General features: G+C 45.1%; 1 protein-coding gene and 1 pseudogene across 1 annotated transcript; both read left to right on the top strand.

Moving 5' to 3' along the window:
* The first annotated feature begins 773 nt into the window (after window positions 1–773).
* On the top strand, window positions 774–4,054 carry LOC130373803 (olfactory receptor 51B2-like; annotated as a pseudogene).
* A 2,593-nt stretch (window positions 4,055–6,647) lies between these two features.
* LOC130373429 (olfactory receptor 2K2-like) lies at window positions 6,648–7,583 on the top strand. Its single transcript, XM_056579909.1, has one exon. The coding sequence runs from the start codon at window positions 6,648–6,650 to the stop codon at window positions 7,581–7,583; it is 936 nt and encodes a 311-aa protein (XP_056435884.1).
* Window positions 7,584–16,991: the final 9,408 nt, after the last annotated feature.

Consider the following 16,991-nt stretch of genomic DNA (forward strand, 5'->3'; position numbering starts at 1 on the left):
ATGAGGCATCCAAAGGATGGACCCAGGGAGGAGTGAGATTGTGCGGGGCGCTCTGATGAGCCTATTGCGACAGGGTTGAGAACTTCCCAGAGGCCGTTGGCAGCTGCCTATTGGGCCCTATTGACCCCATTAGAGCCCTACCACGCACAGTTCTTCTCGCTGCCCTACATTGCTTCTGGAGTGTGGAGGAGTAAGCCATCCACCTTGCCCTGGCCTAGGCGGGGACGGCAGGGCGTGTACTCCACCTGGCCCCAGCAGAGCAGCGGGACCTCCAGGCACTAACCAGGGCGCGAGAGGGGCGATTCGGGAAGCGGGATTTCACCGACCACAGCAGGGAGCAACTAGAGAGCCAGGAGGGAGATTGCCTGGGGGTTTTCGCTGCAGACTTACAGCTCTAAACCCGGCGTTGGTGCGGCTCTTGATGTGGTGGACCCGTGTCGGGGGCTGACCCCTGCTGTTTCGGCTGTTTCCGGTGAGCCCCATCGTGGACAAGCGGGCAGAGGGAGTGGAGAGCAGAGTTGCAGTGCTGTTGGGTGTGAGTGATGGAAGAAGACATTGGATAGTGCATAGGTGAAAGTAAGCAGACTGAGTGAGAATATTAATGTGTTTTTCAAAAGAAAGTGTGCAATCGAGGATGTCACCCAGACTCTTGACCTGAGGGGAAAGAGGGACTATGGAATTGTCGATGGTGTGGGGGAAGTTGGGACACTTTGACAGGGTGGATTTGGAGCCATGACCCATGGTCCACCATCTCCTTTATGGGCCCTGGTGCGATGGTCGACACAGAGGGCTCCCTACCACAAGGTTGGTCACTTATCAACACCAAATTCAGGATAGTCGCTGGAGAGTCGGGCCAGATGAAGGGGAGCGTGACCTTGTGGGTCACAGTGGGGCGCAAAGCTACACCACGACTTCTGCCTGGCTGACATATCGGACACTTGTATAGTTGGCCATGACCTGCTCCCTCAGTTGAAGGCTACAGTGAACGTGCCACCCTCTGCCTGGGATCCATGGTGGTAGAAAACTACCGTTGCAGCGGTGGAAGGCTACCCGCACCAGCTTCCATTTGGGAATATGCCTGTCCATCCACGACTTCATTCTCAGCAGTGACGCCAACGCCTCAGCTGTCAGTGACCATCCCACCAGCTTAGCTGACCATCCCTTTACTCAACCCGACTCAGAGCTCTTCAGCCGTGACCTACCAGGCACTGCAAGAGCTCCTTCAGCGGAGCAGTGAAGGCCTCTTATCCACTAAGAAACGGCCATTGGAGGAGCTGCTGAACCAGTCACTGGACATCATTGCAGCATGAGACCAGGACTGCACAAAGACCACGATGGTTCAACATCAGATTGACGCCGGTGATGCACACCCTGATCCTGGAGATGGCATAGGCAGTAATCAATGAGCCCTCCAGTAGTCCTTGGGCCTCACCGGTGGTTCTGGTCCGGTGCGCCAGCTACTGTCTAGAAGGAAAGTAGCTGGTGTTCCTGTGTCAACTATTGCTTGTTGAACACTGTAACAGAGAAGGATTCTCACCAAATTCCTCAGTTCGACGATGCCCTGGAACACATCACCGGTTCCAGTTGGTTCAGCTCCCTACACCTCTCCAGTGGGTACTGGCAGGTAGCACTTGCCACAGATGCTCGGCCCAAAACAGCCTCTTCCATCAGGCAGGGGCTGTTGCAATTCAAGGTCATACTCTTTGGCCTTTGTAACGCATGAGCAACGTTTGAACGGCTGACGGAGAGTTTCCTCATCAATGTCCGTCGGAATTGCTGCATCGTTGAACTTGAAGGTCTCCTTGCCCCTGTTGCAGACTTTAAGGGGCCCCTCGCAAGCTTACATGAGGTGTTCGGAGCCATTCGCCAACCTTACCTTCGCCTCCACCCGGGAAAGTGCCACCGGCTTCGATGAGAAACATCGTTCTGGGGCAATGTCATCAGTGGTGAGGGGGTGGGCACCGACCCGGCCTCGGTGGCTAAGTTGAGTGGGCGGTTGAGCCCTTTCAGCATTTTTGCCATCAACATCACCCTTACATCCAGGCTCACGCTGTGCAGTGACAAGATCCAGCGGCTGTACTGCGTGAACTGGGTCATCGTGTTGCTGGCGTGCCCGTCAAACAACACCTTGGTGCACAGCATTGTTGCGTACCTCACCATACTGGTGTATGTTTTCCATGCTGATCGTCTGGTCCTACATCTACTTGGTGAGGACGTGTCGGGGCTCCATGGAGAATAGGAAGAAGTTCATGCAGACCTGTGTGCCCCATCTCACCTGCATGCTCACCTTCATGTCCACTGTCGTCTTTGATATCATGTACATGCGCTTCGGCTCCAAAAACATTGCACCATCGCTGCAGAACTTCATTGCAATAGAGTTCCTGATCATATCCCCGATCATGAACCCTCTCACATGGATTCAAATTGACCAAAGTACGCAACAAGATTCTGTATTATTTAATGTTTATGGGAAATAGTCACAACAGAGAGTTCATGTGCTACAATAATAATTGTAGCAATACATTTAGATTGGTCTATTTCTCCTAGTATTTTACACCATATTGTAAACAGTAGCATACTATACTACAAATAATAAGGGGATACCACAATGATGCTTGAACATATAAAATCACACATTTCCTTTGCTTGTATTTTACTTCTTCCATGGCAAACCTTCTCCCTGGTTATTTATTCCCTGTTTCAGGACACAAAAACATGCAAATCCAATGGCTTATCTTTCAAAAAGAAAGATTTAGGATATATCAACCATGCACCAAAATCTAATATTCTTTTTAAAATGAAAGACATCCGAAATACATTGGCTCAAGTGTTTTTGCTGGACTCGTATGGCCTAGTGACTTATCTAACGAGATAAATATTTTATGCATATAGTGGCTTTTGTTTTCACAGAATGATAACTTCATTTTAGTTAGAAATGCTCTACTTGTTCGTCTTCATTTGTACTCTTCGGTCCACTTTTGTTGCTAATACACCTGAATTTCCCTTTGGGGATTATTAAAGTGTTATCCATCGATTTATCAAATGCAGGATGGTAAAATAAGAATGTTTGATTAAAAAAGAATACTCCTGAGTAAGGTTTAACAAACAACCTTGGCATACGTTTATTTCACGATTCTGTACCACATTTCCCTGTTTTAATTAAAAAACATTGAGAAAATTTATTTCCCTGATTTCACTAGTTTCAACCACCTATCTAATGCTAAAACGGACTGCGTGTAGGATATTTAATGCCTAAATTGCCTTACATTTTCAATATTTGAACATGTTGTAATTCTTCCAAAAAATTACACCTTTTCCAACTCTGTGTTGGTGTTGATCAGCCTGTGATTTGATTTCAATTATATTGTAAATAGGCTGGTTTTACTGAGAAAAACGAATGAAGTGACGTCTAAGTGTTGATAATGGCAAAAATGTCTGCTTTTTGATAACTTTTGGATTGCAAAATGTATTTCTAATTATAACTAACATTAGTTTAGGATTGTCATTGTCTCATACCACAGAGCTCGCCCTACAGTGCTCTGAATGCACAAGCTCTAGTACTGATGTAGGTGAGCTTTGCAAGCCGTAAAGAGTGAAAATATAATAAAGCAGAAGAGAGCAAGATTTACAAAATAAACAACCAAAAATGCCGCTCCCTCCCTACATTTTTAATTTGAGAAGCGTTTATTACAGAGGCAGGTGCATATACCAATAACAGTGAAATATTGTGACGATCACTCCTTTGATGGACCGTGTTCCGGATTCCCGCAAGGCTCCTGAACAGTTCGGGCTATCAGACTATTTGCACTAATAGCGCCCTCCTGGTTCTTGTTTGCCTCAGCAATTGTGTGTGTGGTTGATAGGGGTTTGCACCTCTTTGACTGTCCCCTTGCCCCTGTTGTTGTTTGGGAGCCGGGCAACAGCTGAACCACACTCGCTCTACTTGTTGGCTCCCCTGCCGTTACCCTTCCTGAGGGCCCCGGCAGCCCTCTCCGTCTTTGCCAGCAAACTTGAGGGACTATGTGTTGGCAGGGCCTGGCACTCGACCACTTAACCTCACTGGAATTGAATAAGGTTAAAGCACCTTACTTCAAATTGCAAGTCTTTCTTTCTTGCATTGGAATATGAAGTACCCTACCTGTATACCCATGACAGACACAGGCACGCGCACACACCCCACGTCAAGTCAAAGGCAGCGACAAATACACGGAATTGCACGCACACACACGCACACACGTCGTGCACACACCGTACGTCAAGACAAAGGCAGCGACACACTCGCTGAGCTAAGACGTTATGTTTTCAAACATAACGGCTCCGCCATCGACACGTGCGAAGGTAAGAACCCCAAACGCACGCACACACACCGCAGCGACACTCGCCCAGGTAAGACGTTGGGCACTATTTTAACGGTCTGAAACGCAAGTGAGAAGCGCCAAGCGCAAGTAGCTTTGTGGGCGGTTCTATGGTGATGTTGCGATTTTACCGGCGCGTAAATGACTCTTGCACTCAGCGCAAATCTAAAAAGGGTTGGTCTGAAGTAGCCTAGGTGTGGTTTGGGCGTAACGTGCAATAAACCAATGAGAGTGCCATCTCCCATCCCCTTTAAGAGCCATGAGTGCATTTGAATCTGACAAGTTGATTTTTTCACAGCTCGTTTGCAGTCTCCGATGAGACAGATGCATGACTGCATGAATTTCAAACTTCAAATGGCTCAGTTTATGGCCGAATAATATGGCCTAATTCACAAATGGAATAGCGTTTTCTTCCACAACTTCAGAAACACTGAGTCCTCAAATAAATTTCGGCAAAGGAAACTTAACACACATATGATATGCGGTAACTGTGGTTCTATTTAATGATAGACGCATTAACATTAACAAACATAGTTTCTTACCAGTATTGTATGCATTATAGTTATCGACTTGTGTTCCTAATATGCATGTGTGTCCCCGTTAATATACATTGCCATGGACTGTATTATGCATTACGTGTTTAGTTTGCGTGTGTTTAAACAGATGGATGCGCGCCCGCTTTCATTAATTATTTTACACATACACACACGCACGCACGCCCGCATTCCTTCATTCTTTTTAACCTTGTTTTACGCGGTAAAACAAGGTTTTCTCACTATCAAATACTCATCAATCCTAAAAGTTATGGGCTTGTACTCGATGTCTGTGTCAAGAAAATATGTGTTTGCTGTATGTTGTTTGCAGATGCATTGATTTAAATCGGCACACGCGCAGGTAAGAACACACACGCACGTGCACACACCGCAGTGACAATCGCCCAGGTAAATCGTTATGTTTTTAAACATAATGGCTCCGCTGTCGACAAACTTTCACAGGTAACACAAACTGTCTATAGACTGTAGAAATTGCGATAAAAGAAGGGAAGAGACAATTTCTCACCTCAACAAGCAATGGCGGGTCGTTCATTTTGTCATATAAAAAACGTTTAATTCAAACATCGCACCGACCGGCATATCAACACATAAGTCATGTGATCTTAAAGAGACAGTGTCCCTATAACACAGAACGAAAACATGTCAATAACACAGTATGGTGAACTATGTCTATAGAGTCAAGACTACACCTTGAGCCTCCCCAAATGTCTTGCGTTATTGATATCCCCCCTCCCCCCTGCGGACTGTTTTAGTTGTTTTATTTTTCTTATGTTTTGTGTGTAGGCAATATGTGACTGTAGCCTACTGCTGCCTGTCTTGGCCAGGACACTGGAAGAGATGTTTAATCTCAATGATGATGATTATTTTCAACTAATCAATAGTAGTTGCCTTTCATTTTAAAATGTCAATGCACTTTTCAGCCCTGAATAACAGTAAAAGCTATTTAATAATTGATTTGCATGCAAAGTATACTATACTTTCCATTAAACAATTACCCCTGTTACCATAAATTGACAAATTTTATCATGTAATCAAATGCTCACATACTAGCTTCTTTCAGACACACATGTAAGTCCTGATATTCTCCTGATGGGCCGTATGTGGGACCAACATATCCTGACATTTGTACCCTGAAAATCTCCTGAATAATACTACCCCTGCGGTAGTTTTTCCTCCGTAGGAAATGTAAATTACCTTAAATGTGAATGATGAGTAGAAAGTCTGTGGCTTGATGACGGTTCTGCATGTTATTGAGTGGCCCCCTAAATGATAATCAGCCTGTTGCCTTTTGTTTGCTGAATAGTTAAAAATAATGTAAATGTTGGCACTGCTTTTGTGGTGAACTTAATGTCATACGTTGTACAATTATAAGCAAAATGATATTATCTTAGGCGCTCAGAAATTTGTTACATTATTGAATGGGGTTTCCACATTATTGCGAAAACTCTAGTTACAATAATTAGCAGCATAATATGAATCATTCTAATGTCATATCCACTGAAGAAGGTAGTTCCTGTGCTGTCTAACGGGATTGGCCGATTTGAGCTTGAATGCTCATTGGTTTCCTGGACTGTCTCCTGACTATATTTTAACCGACACGAAAGTGGACGGACCCTTTAGGGATGAGAAGGATAGGAGAATCGCTTCCTCTTTAACCACTATAACCTGAATGAGCATTGTGGGACTCCAGCAAAGACTGGTAGGGTTTCATTGATGAATTTGTTGTAGGCATTTGAAAATGATGATGGATAATATCTCTCTGATAACGGTGTTTAGTCTTTCTGGGTTGAATGAGATTACAAACTATGCAGTGGTTATCTTTTTTTCCACCTTGCTTTGTTATTGCTTGATACTAACCATCAACTGCGCTCTGATTCTCACCATTGTCCTGGACAAAAGCCTGCATGAGCCCATGTATATTCTGTTGTGTTGCCTCTGCATTAACGGGATTTATGGCACCACAGGCTTCTACCCCAAATTCCTCCTGGACCTGTTGTCTTCGTCTCACGTCATCTCCTACAACGGGTGTCTCATGCAGGCCTTTGTGATGTTTTCGTTTGCATGCAGCGACCTGTCCATTCTCTCCGTCATGGCCTACGATAGATACCTGGCTATCTGTAGGCCCCTGCGCTACCACCGTTATATGAACAAGCTCAGGTTGTCCCTGCTGGTCTGTTTCTCCTGGTTGATCCCTTTCAGCTTTCACGCCGTCCTCATCACCCTTACCTCCAGGCTCACGCTCTGCAGTGCCCAGATCCAGCGGCTGTACTGTGTGAACTGGGTCATTGTGTTGCTGGCGTGCCCAACGAACAACACCACACCGAGCAGCATTGTGGTGTATATCACGGTAGTGGTGTACGTTTTCCACGGGCTGCTGATCATCTGGTCCTACATATACCTGGTGAGGACGTGTCGGGGCTCCATCGAGAACAGGAAGAAGTTTATGCAGACCTGTGTGCCCCATCTCACCTGCATGCTCACCTTCATGTCAACAGTCGTCTTTGATATCATGTACATGCACTTTGGCTCCAAAAACATTGCTCAGTCGCTGAAGAACTTAATTTCCATGGTGTTCATGATTATATCCCCGATCATGAACCCCCTCATATATGGATTCAAACTCACCAAAGTACGCAACAAGATTCTGTTTTATTTAAATGTATATAGGAAGTAGTCATAATTGAGGGTTCATGTGTTGACAATAATAATCGTAGCAATACATTTAGATTGGTCTATATCTTCTTGTATTTTACACCGTAATGTAAAGTGTAGTATCAATGACTACAAAATTATGAGGTTATACCACAATAATGCAGGAACATATCACAACATACATTTCCTTTGGTTGCATTTTGCTTGTTGCAAAGTAAACCTTGTCCCTGGTTATTTATTCCATGTCTCAATGTCTCTCTAGGCTGCAATCCGTACAACATGTTTGGGACGGACAGACACACAAACGTAAACAGAAAAAAATACTATCTAACAACCACACACCAAATTCAAATACATTTTATTGCTTTAAAAGACATCCGAAATACATAGGCTAAAAAAAATAAAACTCTACGGCTATTCCCCTCTGTTTCAGTCCCTTCAGAATGCGTTTCTGGTGTCTGTAGCTTTGATGCAAATGAGCCGCTGCCCACTGACCAATGAGCTGTCAGACTGAACCACAGCATGGAGGAAAAGGGATTGTTGCCGTTTGTGGACACCTGGAGCTCTATATCTATATAATGTAATATAATAATAATAATATTATATTTGGGTATTTATCTCATCTCATCTCATCTCATCTTCGTCCGCTTATCCGGGGTCGGGTCGCGGGGGGAGCAGCTCAAGCAGGGGGCCCCAGACATCCCTTTCCTGGGCCACATTGACCATAATTTATATAATATTATATATAATATCACGGCCAAAAGCTATGTGCGCCTCGGATGATATTATGAATCATAAAGACTGCGTCTGACGTCTCTGGCACTTCCACAACAAGTAAAGACTCCTAGTGGGGAAAAATCTTGGCCATGGTTGAGAATAATTGGTTGAAAATAACTTTGGCCTTGACTCTCTGAAGTCCATGAACTGTGACATGGAGGAGAAAGGGAATGTACTCCGGGAGCTGAGCTGCCGGACTGCCGCCGAGCTCCCTGCGCCGGAGCTGCCAGACTGCCCCCGTCGAAGCCGTTCGGCCGTCCGGCGGTGTACTCGGGAGCTTAACTGCCGCCGAAGCTTTCCGGCTGCTCCGGTGGGTGTCCTCCGGGAGCTGAAAAGTCCCGCGGGGTAGCTCGGCAGCAGTCCGGCAGCTCAGGATCCCTTGCGACACCCTGAACACGGCGAACACACCCACGGCCACCACTGATTCAAGTTTAACAAACAATGTTGACTTAAACTCACGCTGACAAATTCTGTCCCACATGTAGCAATTTTTAATAAAAAACATTTGGAAAATTCGTTGTTAAAAAATATTCATTGATTTCAACAGTTTCCACCAACTTTCTAATGCTAAAAGGGACTACATGCAGGATATTTCAATACACAAATTGCTTTACTTTATCAATATTTGTACAGGTTGTAATTTTTCCCAAATTGACACCTTTTCCAACTCTGTTGGTTTTGATCAGCCTGTGATCAAGCCTGATCAACGTCTAAGCCTTGATGATGGCAAAAATGTCTGTTCTTTGCTAACTTTTAATTGCAAAATGTCTTTCTGATTATAACTAGCATTAGTTTATGATTGTTATTGTCTCATACCATAGAGCTCGCCCTGCAGTGCTCTGAATGCTCGGCTGGAGCACCACCTGCAGCCAAGCACTTTGTTTTCTGAGGGGTTACATGGTTTGATGTTCAATTGTTCTTTATGAGTGGAAATAAAGGCAATTGCCGTAGTTTTGCATTGTGTGAAGCACAACAATTGTAGTCCCTTAATAACCTTAGGCTCGTGTCTGGTTCTTCCCTGGCCGATGCTAGCCTGGTCCTACCAGACTCTCGTACTTCATTTCATTTGTACTGAGAGTCTGGACCTACTCAATTGACAAACGTTAACTCACTTGAAGGCGGGTGTCTGTTGAAGTTTAAAACTATTGGTTCTGCCCAGTGCCACTCTGGATCTGCCATAACCAATCGCTAACGTTTGGCCAGGAATCAAGTTGCACACAGGCTGTAATAAACCAAATACCGTGCGTGAAGATGTCCGTCAACGAGAGCTGACTTTAACGTCATCGTTCTCAGCCACTCCCTCTGTTCGCTGATTGGACCGCCAAAAATCTCGCTTCCAAGGAAACCATGCATATGAAGCAGACCCAGACCTAGTACTGAAGTGAAATGAAAATTGAGCGGAAGTAGGTAGGTGGGCGGTGCCAGGCTAGCCACATTGGTGTCAGAAGTGGGGTGTTGGTTGGTGACCATGCCCCCGAGAGGACACCAGGATGTACCAGAGAGATGGTCGACCATCTGTCTACCAGGGCCTGGCAGGGTCGACCATCTTGTCGGCTGCTCAGATGTAATCCCCTGATGCAGCCTGGAGCGCCAGTATGCTCACCACACACCAGCTTGAGGTAGAGAGTGAGGGAATTAATGAGTCAGACATGCATAAAGGAGGATGATTAGGGGGCCAGATTGAATGAGCCTGGTTGTGCCCGGACACTGGGGAAACATCTGCTCTTTGCGATATGTGCCCTGAGATCTTTTATGACCTCAGTGAGTCAGGACCTCGGTATTACGACTCCTCCGAAGGACGGCGCCTTCCACAGCACAGTGCCCCCGTCACTACAGTGGGGCATCAGGATTGATATTAAGGCCAGAGGGAAGAGTGCCACCTATCGGCCACGACCAAACAACACTAAATCCACTTGGTATTCCCAGGCGGTCTCCCATCCATGTCCTTACCAGGCCCGACCATGCTTAGCTTCCAAGATCAGACGAGATCAGGGGTGTGCATGCAATATAATACAATACAACATTTTTCGAATCCACACATATTATTACATTTTTTATTTGTTTTAAAATCGGTTTTATTAGAGATGAATAGGCGATTTTACCGGTTGAATGGTTGGACTAGCAATGGTTTGACTGCTTGTACGTCAAGGGTTATGACACCTTACTGAAGTTCTTTTACAGTTATTGATTTTCAAAAAAATATATTTCCGCTATGGACAGTTCATGAAGTGAAACAAAGACCTCCCTGAGCACAGAAAGGTTATGGGAAATGTCCTGGAAAATTACACACAAAACTTTGGGAACGCTAAGCTAAATGTCAAAGGGTTTCAACTACTGTGCACCTCTTGGATTGATTGATTGATTTAAATGTATTTCGAACATGTAAAATAAAACAGAAAATATCATACACAAAATAATGATGTTACACAAAATAGAAAGCATATTTAGATACATGAGTGATCAGTGGCGATTTTGGTTTGGAAACTCTGGTGGGGCCCATGCAGGAAAATATTATAACGCAATCCAGAAATACCACATATTACTACCATCACAACAAAAACAGTAGCAAGTGACAGAGGGGACCAAAATGGCAGCTGAATAATGCCATCACTCAAACGCGAATCTGACGACATATATTAGGCTATTATAGCAATAGCACCACCAAATGGCAGCGTTCAAGATCTCACAATATCAAAACTCAAGAAAACAACAACGTGGCAACAATAAAAACACAACGGCGCACACCCTTTACACAGCAATCAATATACAAAGCCACCACTTACAATATACCAAAAAAAGAAGAAGTATGGTTTAAGTTGTATTAAGTTTGCAGGCCACCATACTGTACAATTAACAATGAATCTAGCCTGAAGAGTGGTTGCCTATTCAGACCTGGATAATCCTGGGTGAAAATTTAAGTAAGTTTGGGCTAAGATGGTAATTACCTGTGCTTTAAGGACAGTGCTGTCTGGTCTCCTTTGTGTGGCTGAGGTGAAACACAAGCATTTTTTTCCGCTTGAACCACTCCTGGTTGACCGATCTGTTCTCGTCCTTTCCCTCTTGAATAATGATTAAATCCGTCGGGCGATGTGATCCCAAACGTTTTATCTCCAACTTCTGTTCAAGTGCTAAATCTCACATGAGACAGATACTCAACACGATTCATCATTTAATGAATGAAACGTCCATTTGTTGTTATTTACTGTAACAGTAACTGTAACTGTAACAGTAACTACGTTAGCTAGCTAGCAAGATCTGATCGGCTCCCGCCGTAAACCCCGCCCTTTCTACAAATCAGCCAATGAGAAGAGCTTTGGGGCCCTAAACTTCTGGCCCCACCGCCGAAACAGAAGCGGGCGCTGCGCACGCGCTTGCTCGCGCAACAGCACCAGTTTTCTACACTGCAGCAAACAGGGCCATCTCGGCTGGGCCCCACCGAGCGGAACAGACGAGACGGAGCAACAAACTATTTCACACACAACTACTACACTACAACAATTGCGTTCATCAAATTAAAACTGCGGACATGTAATTAATTATTAACAATTAATGTATTATTAACTTATGCTCAATGACATTTTTAAAAAAAAAAAGAAAAGTATAATCGTGCCCTGCACGGCAGCGTTCTCTGGTGGGGCCGTGCCCCACTGGCCCCTAATGCAAAGACGCCACTGTGAATGATAAATACTTGATAATTGTAACAACATGTTCGAAAAGGAGTTTACACTTATTTAATCCCGCCCCTTCTCCGTAACTCATTGTAATTAAGCTTCCTTAGTCATAATAATACTTATTATTAACATTTTAATTTATAATCATATATATATATATATCTATAATTTTTTTAACGTATCCAAATATATAATTTTCTAAAAATAAAATGTATTACTTATATGTTCATCTCAAATATATACTATAATTTCTTACACATTTCTCAAAAAATAAAAATAAAGAAAATAAATAAAAAACATTAATGACAATATATATATTATCTCACTATTGATATATTTTAGCAAACAAAACTATAATTTAATTCAGAAATTCAAATTAAAAAAATTAAAAAAAAACAAATCATTAAGTTTGAAATATATTTGCGCTCATCTAACCCTAACCCAGGCAGTGAACACAGTAGCCTTGGACCGCCCGTTTCACACCTGATCAGAAGAACCGAGCCAAGGCCCTCTCATCAGTATTTCCACTGCTAGGTGTGCCCCAAGTTGGGTGTATTCCATGAATAACACTCTGGAGGCATAGGCCCTCTGCACCAGTAACTCCTCCACACATTCCCCTCTCTCTGTTGAATAACCCGATACAGCATTGCATTTTTCACACAGAGATGTGGATATGTGACCTCACTTACCCATCCTTGTATTTCCCCTTCCATTACTGCTGCATTACGCCAGGCCTGGTCCAGGTTGAGGTCATTGGGTTGGGCAGTGGAGAAACGCCCTTTGCTGGGACGACCCACCCCAATTGCCTCTGGGAATTGGGAGAACATTTCACTGGAGCCGGAGCCCAAGTCAATGGCCGTTGCTGTGTTTGTATGACTCTTATCAGGTGGTTCTTCCTCTACAGGGGACTCGGAGCACGAGTCCCCGTATCCGAGACCTGAGGCATACCGGGGTGGAGTGGGAGAGGCTTCTGCACAGTCTTTCTCCACCTGTGGCACTCCAGGTTCTGACCTTCCGGGCTCCCATTTCCCATCCAAATAGTGGGCAATCTGGGCAGCTTACTGTTTAGCATCTGGGGGTAATGCTCAAATGCAATTATCCATCACCAGTCTGTCGATGATGGGATCATATTTCCATGCATGGAATTTTTGAGCCCTAGCCGGGAAGCTTTTTCCATAGTGGGCAAGGATGGCAGATTTGAGGGTGACATAATTCCACTGCCGTCAGATCTCGAGACACCGTCTGGGATTTTCCACTCAAAAACGGGGCCAGGATCTCTTTGGCGCATAATCAGACACCAACAAACTAGTTGAGTGCAAAAGTAACAAAGGGGGTTTATTCAAAAGGGTGGGGGCAAGGGAGAGGGGGCAAGAGAGAGTGGGAAAGTCCAACGTCAATTCTTCCACGTCCAGGGTAGGTTTACTCTGAGGCCTTCAGGGGTAGACTGAAGGCTGGGTGGATAATAATAGATACAGGGGTGAGACACAGAGAGCACACCAATTAAGTTGCTCTCTTCTCTTCTAATCCTTCCTTGAGGAGGGAGGTTCTTTTCCTTTTGTAGCTGGCCAACCCTCAGCTGCTGTTTCCCATTTCTCATGCAGCAGGTATGCTGGATGATACTGATTGTCCACGACTTCTCCAAGCACTTGTCTTTTGGGGAAGAATGTCCTTAGTACTATTCCCCTTTTCCCCTTGCAGAGGGATTTTGGCATCTAGGGCTCCGTTTACATGAGGACGCTTGCGGGTAAAAACGACAAAATATTTTATCGGAAGTGCCTTCGTTTAGACGGTGACAGCGTCTTTGTGGCTTAAAAACGCAAAAATCTGAAACCACCCTCCAGAGTGGAATACTTGAATACGCTCCGCCCTAGCGTTTCCGTCTGCACTGACGAGACGCAAAACTCTGCTCAGATCTGCTCACGTCGCGTACGCGTTTACGTCACATTCATGCGCCAGTACAGGGAAATAAACAAACATGTTGGATTATTACCATGCGTAGGGCCGTCAAGCAGCTCTGGCAGCTCAAATAAACTTAGAGGAGTCTTTCCACGAAATGTACAGGATATGAACATGTAGGGCCCTATTTTAACGGTCTGAAACGCAAGTGGGAAGCGCAAAGCGCAAGTAGCTTTGTGGGCGGTTCTACGGCGCTATCGCTATTTTACAGGCGGATAAATTACGCTTGCGCCGCGGCGCAACTGTCAAAAGGGTTGGTCTGAAGCAGCCTAATTACCCGTAGGTGTGGTTTGGGCGTAACGTGCAACAAACCAATGAGAGTGCCAGCTCCCATCCCCTTTAAGAGCCATGAGCGCATTTGAATCGGACAAGTTGATATTTTGACAGCGCGTCTGCAGTCTCCGATGAGACAGATGCACATGAATTTGCAAATGGCTTAGTTTATTGCCAGATAATATGGCCTAATTCACACATGGAATAAGGGGTTTTCTTCCACAACTTCAGAAATACTGAGTCCTCAAATAAATCTCGGCAAAGAAAACGTATGATAGGCTATAACATATGATATGCGGTAACTGTGGTTCTATTTAATGATATACGCAATACATTATAAACATTGTTTCTTATCAGTATTGTATGCTATCCTAATATGCATGTGTCCCCGCTAGACATTGCCATTGATTGTATTATGCGTTACGTGTTTAGTTTGCCCAAGTGAAGGAGTTCAAGTACCTCGGGGTCTTGTTCGCGAGTGAGGGAACTATGGAGCGTGAGATTGGCCGGAGAATCGGAGCAGCGGGGGCGGTATTGCGTTCGCTTTACCGCACCGTTGTTACGAAAAGAGAGCTGAGCCGCAAGGCAAAGCTCTCGATCTACCGGTCGATCTTCGTTCCTATCCTCACCTATGGTCATGAGGGCTGGGTGATGACCGAAAGGACGAGATCGCGGGTACAAGCGGCTGAGATGAGTTTTCTCAGAAGGGTGGATGCGCCTCCCTTAGGGATAGGGTGAGAAGCTCAGCCATCCGTGAGGAACTCGGATTAGAGCCGCTGCTCCTTTACTTAGAAAGGAGTCAGCTGAGGTGGTTCGGGCATCTGGTAACGATGCCCACTGGGCGCCTTCCTTGGGAGGTGTTTCAGGCACGTCCAGTGGGGAGGAGACCTCGGGGAAGACCCAGGACTAGGTGGAGAGATCATATCTCAACACTGGCCTGGGAACGCCTCGGGATCCCCCCGTCAGAGCTGGTCAATGTGGCCCGGGAAAGGGAAGTCTGGGGCCCCCTGCTTGAGCTGCTCCCCCCGCGACCCGACCCCGGATAAGCGGACGAAGATGAGATGATGATGAGAGTGTTTAGTTTGCGTGTGTTTAAACAGAGCACACACGCGCTCCCGCATTCATTCATTCTCACTCGAGGTAAAACAATGTTTTTCACGATCAAATAGGCCTACTCATCAATCCTAAAAGTTATGGGCATGTAGGCCTACACGATGTCTGTGTCAAGAAAATATGTGTTTGCTGTACAGTGTTTGCAGATGCATTGATTTAAAAGTACAACTTATTACCGCTGCATCAGCTGTTCTTTCCCAAATAATTTACCAAGAATGTGCGGCTAGGTAGATGAGAGAAGCAAAGTGTGTGCGCGAGGTGCACAAGCAATCCGTATGCATCGCATGCGCATGTATGCTTGCACCCTTAAAATAGCATCTGAACAACGCGCCACTGACTTTAAACCAGGTATTTCCTGGTCAGTAGCGCAATGGTATTCAGAGACGGCAAAATACCGTTTGCGCCAGAACACGCCTCCTCCTTCCGCCGAACCGCCCCTTGGGGCGCATGATCAATCCCTAATTTACCGGCGAGTGGCGCTGGTGGGAAAAGAACGCTCTGCGCCAGTTGTAAACTAGCAACGACACATGCGCCAGTGACTAAGTCACTTGCGCCGGATGCAAGATAGGGCCCGTAGTATTACTGAACAGAGAAGGATCTGTAATTATGTTTTGGTTTTCGCGGCGCAGATAAGAGAAGAAGGAAGATTCTACGCATGCGCTCAGACATGGCGGTGTTGTGTGATAGTGTATCACAGCACCACCTAGCCGCCTGGCATGCATACCCAATCGAATTCCATACACTTTTGCGTCACCGTATGCAAGCAGATTTCCTACCGAAAACACTTGTCTAAATGCAGAATAAAAAGTGAAGACGCAACGCCCCCTTTGCGTCTTCTGTTCAGACCGTCATCATGTAAACGTAGCCTAGGTCCTCCACACTAGGGTTAGCAGCATGTGTTCTCTATGTCATCTATGTACTGAACCAGTTGGGTACAGGAATAAAGCTTTTGTGGTCCACTGAATATTTCCACAGAAATATAAGACACTTAAAACAGAAACCTTATTGTCAAATTACTTGATTGGCAAATCATTATTTTTTTGAGTGATCCAAGTTCTACAGGGTCAGTGTCGCTGCCCCTTATGATGCAGCGACAGCTGTCCTGCCTAGGCCGGCAGCCTGCTCTCAATGAGGTGGGGTAGGATTCTCCGTGACTTCGTTCCATAGTCATCAAGTAAAGCAATGCCTCTGGCAGTCAGTAGGAATGAAAGAGAACGGGTTTTATGAATGACTGATGATTCGGATGACTGCCAGAGTTCTCTGTCAATCTGGGTGAGAGGATTCTGAAGGGACAAACTCATATAACCCTACGTCATCCAGGGTCACAATGTGAATACTTTGCTATACACGCTTGACCTTCGAGCGAGGGATACATCCAGTTCTAAACCACTGCCTATGGCGGTCATCCGGAATTCATAGAACCGTAGTTGCATGCGTAACTCTCGTTCTGTCTGCCGAAAGCCTCCTGACAATGAGATTCAACCCTAGTATCAACGTTTCTTTCATAAGTCTATGAAACACTTAAGGTCTATAAAAGTTGTTTGAGTGTATTTTAAAATATTTAAAATACATACATGATTATCATTGTCAAGCATAATATGATTAATGCTAATGTAACATCCACTGAAGAAGGTAGTTCC

Source organism: Gadus chalcogrammus, chromosome 20 (genome assembly GCF_026213295.1).
Source record: "Gadus chalcogrammus isolate NIFS_2021 chromosome 20, NIFS_Gcha_1.0, whole genome shotgun sequence".
In the NCBI taxonomy this organism is placed as follows: Eukaryota; Metazoa; Chordata; class Actinopteri; order Gadiformes; family Gadidae; genus Gadus; species Gadus chalcogrammus.

Coding starts and splice junctions, on each gene's coding strand:
- LOC130373429 (XM_056579909.1), top strand. CDS start 6,648: ATGATGATGGATAATATCTCTCTGATAACGGTGTTTAGTCTTTCTGGG.